This window comes from Lygodium microphyllum, chromosome 29, assembly GCF_053477565.2.
Source record: "Lygodium microphyllum isolate KBCC chromosome 29, Lygodium_microphyllum_v1.1.10, whole genome shotgun sequence".
Taxonomy (NCBI): Eukaryota; Viridiplantae; Streptophyta; class Polypodiopsida; order Schizaeales; family Lygodiaceae; genus Lygodium; species Lygodium microphyllum.
Genome location: NC_141163.1, coordinates 86,540,983 through 86,549,839, shown reverse-complemented (window position 1 = coordinate 86,549,839; position 8,857 = coordinate 86,540,983). Strand labels below are relative to the sequence as shown.

General features: G+C 38.8%; 1 protein-coding gene and 1 long non-coding RNA gene across 4 annotated transcripts; one reads left to right on the top strand and one right to left on the bottom strand.

Moving 5' to 3' along the window:
- The first annotated feature begins 3,511 nt into the window (after nucleotides 1–3,511).
- On the top strand, nucleotides 3,512–6,744 carry LOC148010874 (protein RGF1 INDUCIBLE TRANSCRIPTION FACTOR 1-like). Of its 3 annotated transcripts, XM_087672170.1 has the most exons (6): nucleotides 3,512–3,642; nucleotides 3,773–4,414; nucleotides 5,000–5,200; nucleotides 5,303–5,377; nucleotides 5,623–5,766; nucleotides 6,379–6,744. In XM_087672170.1, the coding sequence occupies exons 3-6, from the start codon at nucleotides 5,051–5,053 to the stop codon at nucleotides 6,730–6,732; spliced, it is 723 nt and encodes a 240-aa protein (XP_087528296.1). In that variant the 5' UTR covers nucleotides 3,512–3,642; nucleotides 3,773–4,414; nucleotides 5,000–5,050; the 3' UTR covers nucleotides 6,733–6,744. The 3 variants fall into 3 exon arrangements, with proteins under 3 accessions (XP_087528296.1, XP_087528295.1, XP_087528297.1); XM_087672169.1 differs by lacking the exon at nucleotides 3,773–4,414 and having other exon boundaries at nucleotides 3,518–3,642; XM_087672171.1 differs by having other exon boundaries at nucleotides 3,553–4,414.
- A 292-nt stretch (nucleotides 6,745–7,036) lies between these two features.
- Nucleotides 7,037–8,170, bottom strand: LOC148010873 (uncharacterized). The gene is made up of 4 exons (XR_015689586.1): nucleotides 8,078–8,170; nucleotides 7,814–7,857; nucleotides 7,592–7,722; nucleotides 7,037–7,417 (listed from the first exon to the last, which is right to left on the bottom strand). It is a non-coding gene; the product is annotated as an uncharacterized LOC148010873 (long non-coding RNA).
- Nucleotides 8,171–8,857: the final 687 nt, after the last annotated feature.

The following is an 8,857-nucleotide window of genomic DNA, read 5'->3' as shown; positions in this document are numbered from 1 at the left end:
ACACACGTCATCACATCCATTCCCACCTCCTACCTGCATGTTGGGTGGGAGCATGAGCTTAACTTGTTAGGGAAATATTTGGCTCTCATTACATGCCCATGAGGCAAATGAGGGATTAGGGGAAAAAAAATTAAACGAAAATAAAATTTTTAGATTGGACTAGTCAAAGGCAATGTTTGTGGTAGCCTATGATAGCTCTGTGGACACAATGTGGGTGTGGTGAGAACTCTGAATCTAGAATAGTTCATCATCATTTGGTGATAACAATATAAGATGGTCATGTCCATGCTAAGTGTATAATCACATAGTGCTCATCATCATACAATCTTCCATTTTATTGGATAATTTTTCCTAAGATAGGCATTTTTACACCCATGTTTAATTGACCTAATATGGCTCTTAAGCAATCCACTCCTTCCATGAGTTATCTATGTTGATATTTTCTTGAGGATTGCGAATATCATATTTCATTTGCAATACAATTTGGACATATATTGAAGAGAATTACAAGCAATGATGCCTAAAATAGATGCATGCAAACCATGTGTGTAGACCCATATGGCCTAAATTTATGATATTTAAGCATTCTTATTCTGTCTTTGAGATTTGGTGGTTTGACTTTGATACAAATACTAGTCATCCTTCTAAACAATAGCTTTCAATTTTTGTGATAGATTATAAATTATAATTTTGTGAAGTCTCGTAACATTAGCATGTAAATAACAACTCATGTATCAATCCTTAAATAACTTGAAATTAAATGCATATGAACCTTCTAAATGCTTATTAGATTATAATATACATGTAATTAGAAGACTACTATCACTAGCATGAGCAACTTGCCTATGTAGCATTCCTTGAAGATATTATGTAGAAAATAGTTACTCTTCTCTTTCATCAAGGGCATCATCAAATATATGAGATTGTATTTTAATATATGGGTGTCTCACAATCAATACATGTCAGCTTTTGGGACAATATGTCACCTTGCATTAGAATTATGATAAGAAATCAAAGCACACTATGTAAAGTAACCAAGTTTCATGAATAATCCTTAGGTACTATGCTATAGTATGTTGCCTTAATACCCATAGTGGTTAAAACTTTGTGCAAAAATAACTGTAGCTGTTTTTGAGATATTCAATCTTATATGCCATGTATACATATTTAGACAATCTTATACACAAACTCATATACAAGCAAACACTTACATGGAGGAAGGATGAAAAGGTATTCTTATTTGTGTATAAGCATTATAGTCTTTTTCACAAGGATTGGTGTATGCTCAAAGGTTTATTCAAATAGCATATTCCAAATTCTCACATGGTACAATTCAATAAAGAAAGCTTCGTTTAGAGATGAAGGCTCTTTTTACTTTAGGGACATGGTAAGAATAATCAAGGGTGGCATTATACAAGACCTTTTTTATCGAGTATATCGTGCTTCATGTTGGGAAGTTGGGGTTCCTAAGGGTGTGGACGTGGATTGATTTGACACACTAGAGCCTTCAAGGATTAGGTGAAGTTCAGAAAGATTGCAAAAAGCTAGTGATAACATGAAGATGTATAAGCTAGAAGTATAGGGATGTGGGAGCTTGATGTAACATGAGGGAGTAAAAACATGATAAAAACTTGTGATCCACAAATTAAAGTCAATAGTTTTCTTGCATGTGATCATATGCATCATATTTGCATTTATGTATTACCTTGTAGGACATGTGAGCACATGTATGAGTCGAGGAATGAGTTTATAAGTGAAAGAAACCTTGCTCTCGATGGGATGAAGCTAAACACACAAAATCATTAAGATGGTTGAGATAAGAAAAATATGAATTGATGTAGTTTCCATCTTATCTTGTAGAGACCCAAAAAAAATCAAGGAAATTTTCATGTAAAGGACGAGTGAATCATCCAAACCACATTTTCCTAGTGATATGTGTATGCTTTTTGTCAATTGTTGGCTATTACCTTTAAATTAATTGGTGTTCTTTGTTGCAAGGTTGTGATGTTAGTTGCATTGCACAAAAGGGCATAATTGCCTTTGTTGCTAAATGTGCAATGAAGAATGTTTCAAGGAGATGTTGAAACATATGTGCATTTTGAGAGCACACAAGTCACTTCTAATTGACTAACTTTCAATAATTTGATTATGATATTGTTTGCAAGGTGTTCTTACTACACACTTCTAGGTGCTCACATATAGACCAACATGTGTGGCATGTCTCTACATGAAGTGTTTTGCACATCATACATGATTTCTTATTTAAGAGACTGCTTACCTTTCGTCAAACATCATACATGAATTATTATTCCAATTGTGTCATGAAAGTCCGCATGCTCTCAAGACACTATTTAGAGTGCCTTAACATGTAGGTTTATGGACATGTGAGTCACAATTTATCATCTACAGGATCTAACGGTTGACCCGATGTTGCAAGAGCTGGTTGAGGTGAGAGAAACTAGTAGTAGTTAGCAGAATGAGTGTAGACGTAGATACTCAACATCAAAGCAATAATGTGCCATGTCATCTTCAACAAGGCAAGTGAGGAGCTCAAATGACTTTCCTAAGTCCTATGAAGTAATACTCCAAGGTGCAAGTCAATCTTACACATCCCCACACAAGGTAGAGGAGCCAGGAAATTGACACCTAACTTGGTATGCATCACTTGGTATATAGATGCATCAATTTGCAAAAAAAAAAAAATGAACATTTGTGCATTGATGTGTCCTTACTCACGAAGAACAAAAATATTTGAGATGCCCTGCAAATGTTGAAGATCGAAGCCATATATCGGAACTAGTTCAAAAAGAAATTGACCTTTGAAGAGTTGCAAAGGGGAGCTTTTTAAAAATTTATGAAGGGACTAGAAGATTGATGAATTTGAACCATCCTCACACAGCCTTTGTCTTTGGCAACGTAATGCAAAACATCAAGTTAGCAGCTCTGTTGTGTGTTACTTCATTGGTCTCATGATATTATATTATAAAACCTTGGTACTACTCAAAAAGTATTGCTCGATTGGCACCCGTCGTTTAATTGGCTTCTCGACCCTAACGTTGACACATACCTCGACTTCCCAAAGTTCATCTTGCATGTGAGTGGCACGATCCTTAGTAGAGAACCCCTCTTAGAGAGGATCTCTCCATCAAGCATGACAACTCATTAATGAAGTTGCAAAGATATGTTGCGAGTGGAGGGGTGCACATGAAAGGGGACTTCCACTGAATGGGACTAACATAATCATGACACATGGCTCCATTAGCATAAGTTTTTTGAGAGAGAGAGAGAGAGAGAGAGAGAGAGAGAGAGAGAGAGAGAGAGAATGAATTAGGGTCCAAGATTCACCGAGGAGCCTAGATTTCTCGAAATGAGAGAGGAGCAAAAGAATATGGGAAAAAGAGATTTTCCAAGGAACTTTTTAAAGTGGGGGCAAAAAATTTGGAGAATCTAAAATGGAGAAATATAAAAATTTGAGAAAATAGGGTTGGTCGGAATAGAGTCTAGTGGCTCTCTCTCACTCTCTCTCTCTCTCTCTGTGTATATAACACAAACACAGTCCTCTCTCTCTCTTTCTCTCTTCCTTCTGCGTCTGTCTCCGCTGAGTGCCGATTGCGCCTCCCCTCATCATCTCCTGCAACAATGGTTGGTCCCCCGAATTCCCTTGAACATTCATTCTTCACTTCGGTGTGTTATTTTCAGTGCGTTTTTGGCAATTTCATGGGGTCTGCTCATTCAATATTAACTCGATTCTACTTTCTTCTTCTTCTTTCAGCGTCCTCTCAATGGCATCAAATCTTGGATGTGGCCTCATTCCTCATGCATTCATCCATTCAATTTACTGATATTTTTAATCTGCGCATTCTCATGATCATGCATTTGTTAATTTGTTTTTTGGTCTTGGGTTACTGTGTGCTCTTGCGTTCGATTGATTTGGCTTGACGTTGCGTGCTCATTTCATCATACAGTTAGTTGATTGGACTGATTGCAGGCTCATGGATCATACATGCACCACCTACTTTCTGATTTGCCTCATTGGTCGCTCATGGATGGATCAGGCATTCAATCAATTCAATATACTCACTTTTTTCAGTGCATTGCCAAGCATCAATTCTGTACTGATGTGGGTCTTACTAGATTGGAACTGGGCTTGAATTGCGTTTCTATAATCCTGCAAGCTCTTTCATGAGCGTTTCGCCTCTCTTAAGCCAACTTGTCAACTCCATGAATGCAATCACCTGGACATGAATCGGGGGACTTCATCTGAGCCAACTTGTGGACTCCATGAATCCAATCTACCGCATTCTTAGCGTCAACTCTGTTTATAATTTGGCTCCTGCGGGACTCGAGCTGGTGGGCATGAATAATTTGGGCAATTAGTGCGCTATGTTTCGGATGATCTTGCACACGATCATCAGTAATGCACCTCTTCCTTCGGCCATCACTTAATTTATCAGAGCTTTGAATTCACCTCTTTCCCTGACAATAACTTCACTTATATTCAGAGCCTTCTCCATCTCTGCGTTTCCTTTTCTAACACGTCTTTCATGCTTCCGATAGCATTAAAATCCTGCCTGTAAAAATAGGTCACATTTTTCGTATGCAAAACTGGTCTCAGTTCTGAGTTCAAGACTGGCTTTGCCGTAATTGGAAGCTTTGCCTTATAAAGTCGGCCTTAATAGTAAGAGTCTCCCCTATTCAAAATCTGTAGGACCTTTAATTTAGTTCAATACTACTCGCTTGGTGGTATCATGCCTTAGTCATTAGTCTGCCTGTTGATTGGATTAATCAATTGACAGCCATCCATGAGCAATACTAAGCTTATCCGTTTCCAGTTCCGTTTCTTGTCATGCACATCTGTATACAAATTCCACCTCCTCCTCTTCCTTCAAATGTTTTGTTAAACTTACCAACCCTCTATTTTAAGAAGAAAGCTAGCTAGTACCAAGTTTTTTCTCCTAATGTTTGTCCTTTTGTTGATGCTCTCCTTTCTCCTTTCCAGGTTAATCCCTTAAACCAAGCGCTACAACCCTTAAATCAAGCGCCACAATGGATGAGACTCCTGCTATCTAAGGAGTTCTTTACACCCTGCTTGACACATGAGCGACGGAAGAGAAATGAAAGAAACTTCTTTTGTCTAGAATGTTGCCTGAGATTATGCCAACATTGTTTATTGCATCATCATGGTCACAATATGCTACAGGTACCATTGGCTAGCCCTAATGATAATTGCATATGATTGCTAGAATTTTGCTGGTCACAGGTTTTATCATAGTTTTCAAAATGTTTGACCTTTGATCTCCAGGTCCGAAAGTATCTTTACCAAGATGTAGTCAATTTGGATGACATGCAAAATGTGATTGATTGTGATCTTGTGCAAGTAAGATCTTGGGCCTCCAACAAGCTTGCTACGGTCCATTAAGTTAAAATAACTCTCGATTTGCAGAAGACCGAATATATCAACTGATACCTTTATTCACTTGGCTAATTCAATCCTGTTAAAACATTTCTTTCTGTGCACCAATTTATTTTCAAGGCTGTCTCATTAATCTGAGCATAGGAAAACAGCGTATATTTCTGAAAATATTTGTAGTGGCTAACTGGTTCAATTTGTGCATACGACAGTCATATATAGCCAATGGTGCCAAAGTTGTATTTCTTAAAGCACGATCTCAGATGGGTCGTCCTACAAGAGATCTCGGAGGCTATTGTGGATATTGTTGCAGATGCATGCATTATTCTTTCAAGTTCTGCTCAGTAGCTTGTAAGGTGAATATTATTGGTCTTTTAACAGTGATTTATTTCTATAAACTACACATCTATCATCAAAAATGCTTGTACCTGTGGTCATTATGTACATGACTGGACCTTATTTAATCCACATTTACTATGTTCTTGTTCCTATTGGTACATTGATACATATTATGGCCTATGTCAGGCTATCTCAGACTCCTAAAAGTGCTTAACTAGACATAGTAACCATCCCATCCTGCTTGATAAACGTCATAAATATCTGGTCCATTTTTGCTTGAGGAAGCCCAAAGGATTGAAAATAGTGACAACAACTCTCCAATGTCCCATCATGCTTAGCACACATCCACACTCCCAATCATCAAATCTCTTGTCCATTCCAAAAGTTTTAAATCTCAATGGCCGATTGAACTCTAGATGAACTTGTTAATAAATGCATGACATCCATGCATGCTGAAATGATCATACCTCTAATTGCTCACCTTGGAGCCTTCACTTTAAAGAATATATGCTCTGCTTTCTCACCACCAACACAAAGTCCTGAGTTGTACTTTGGTTATCATGACTCCTCTTTTGCTACATCTGTTCTTGACTCCAAAGCTTACATTTATCTTGCATGTTTTTGTGCAGGTAAGTGCTTCTTTCAGAGATGGCAAGAACTGGAAAGATCTTCTTCCTCAGTGTAATTCATGGACAATATGCGACAGTGACTCTGAAGAGGTAGATCAGCAATCACCTAAATCTGTTGTAAACATTGCTCAGGCAGTAGTGCCTGCTTGGTCCAGCGCGATAGCTAATGATGATGAGGTCAACCAAAGTACGGAACAAAATGACACAGCCACAGATGGGATTGGTAGAGAGGCAGCTGCGAATGAAGGCTTAGGTAGAAAGGCAACACCTGATGTGCCCAATGAAAGAAAATCTATCCATAGTTTCCGCAAGAGAAGTAGAAAAGGCATCCCACACAGATCCCCCCTTCAGTAGTGTGTAAGTTGACCCTCTGCAAGTGGGCATTTTGGCTTGGTTTCTTTCAGGAAATTTTGACGTAAGCTGTAACAGCTGTCTCCCGTGTATATAGGCTGGTGAAACCAAATTTTGTAGCCCATTTGAGACATTCTTCCCCATTTTCTTGTTCATTACCCTCCATCTTCTGCTATTTCTATTGTAGCTGCTCCTTTTGTAGACCTTATGATTAGTAGTGGAGTAAGCTGAACTGGAGATTTTTTGCAAGCAGGAAAAAGCATCTGCTTGTTCTCTCTCTAAATTCAATGTTGTAACAGAAGACACTTATTCTTAATGACACTTCTAACTGTGAAAGCACATGATTTTCTCTCTCAAGTTCCAATACATTCAAAATGCTATCACATGCTGTTATTTCTTCTTAAAACTTGCAACCTCATCACTGATAGGAGGCCTATGAGCATGTTTGTGATGGTATTTGGGTGAATTTCTGAAGCCAACATCAAAAGCAAGAACTGGACTGAGGTATAGAGATAACCAAAATGTACTCCCCAGTGATTGATGTGTACTTTAAACTTAAGCTGGTGCAACATGTACAGAATACTTAAGGAGGGAGTAACATTGCATGTTGTGTAACCTTTTCTGGAATTTCAGAGAAGAGCATGTATCATTGTGCTATTTTATAGCAGAAAGGGGCCTCCATCATCATCTACAGAAGCAAAGAGTATTATTGAGAAATGCCATGGACATCTGAAATAACGGGCTTAAAGGGATCAGTCAGAAACCACCTGAATTTTCATTTCTGAAAGGATAGGAAGTGAAATATATAAATTCTGATCATAAACTCTACCCGGTTTAGCATAGATTGATGAAACTACTATACCCAAATTGCTGACAAGCTGTCCAATCCAAGAATAACCAAAGTCATGACACACAGTAGTGGGCGCATCACTATGGATCAGATTACTCTTTGAACAAGCTGCATCAATCACTGTTCCAGCATCAAATTATAGTCTGTAAACAGGCCGCATTAATCACTATCTCAGCATCACATTAGCCTGTAAACAGGCTGCTCTGTTAATTACTGTCTCAACGTCACATTGACCTGTAAATAGGCTGTGCTAATTACCGTCTCAGCGTCACATTGATCTGTAAAGACCCACTTAACATTTTCACGTGTTCTTGATGGCGAAAGGAAAGATCTAAGCTATACTCTGTAAGGTACATTTGGATCTTGATTGACGATATCAGCAATGAGATGGCAAATCAGAAATCAGAGTCTCGGAATCGTGATAACGATATAATTGTTGAAGATTAGGACTCCCAATTATTCATACGGGAAGGTTGATGATGGAGAGGCAATAATTACCTGCGTGGGTGTGGATGAATTGATTCTGCGAGGCCATCTGCGGGCGCAGCCATTCTCAGTCTCTGCTTTCCACCCCTCCTCCTCCAACCAAGCGTTGCGTTCGGAATTCAACCATTGATCTATTCATTAGCTATAGACGATCAATTATCTTTATGATCACACAATTAGTCCATGTTGGGTCTGCTTTAATCCGTTTGTGTATGTGGAGAGTTGAATGGACATTAATGAGGAGAGTTATTCAATCCTATACAACACATGCTTTGCAAGTTACTCGCACCCAAGGTGAGTTGGACCTTACTGCCCCCTACTCACCCTTGGTCACGCCCAAGCATTTGACTAGGGCGTGGGGTTATCTAAACCCCAGTTTTTACTATGAAAATACTAGGTGCTAGCAGCACACTGGTGGGGTCAATGCGTCCTCTCTTTGAGCTTGGTCAAGAAACAAATGATTTGCAAGCTAAAGTGGCGTCGCACCCGCTAGTGTGAGTTAGGGGAGTGGAACATGACTTTTATTGCTCACCCTTCGTCATACACAAGCATGCCAAGAGGAGTGGGATTATCTACACCCCCCACAAACCTTGCTAAAAATGTGAAAATATCAAGTGCTAGCAGTACACTAGTGGGGTTAGTGCATCCTCTTGTTGCATTTGATCATGAAACAAATATGAACAAGAGGTATTCCTTTATGGTCCAATCATTTCACTTGCTTTTCAACATTAATGAAAGCACAACTGGAGACTCTATCTTCCTTGTTGGTGTGATCATAATGTGGCACGGAAC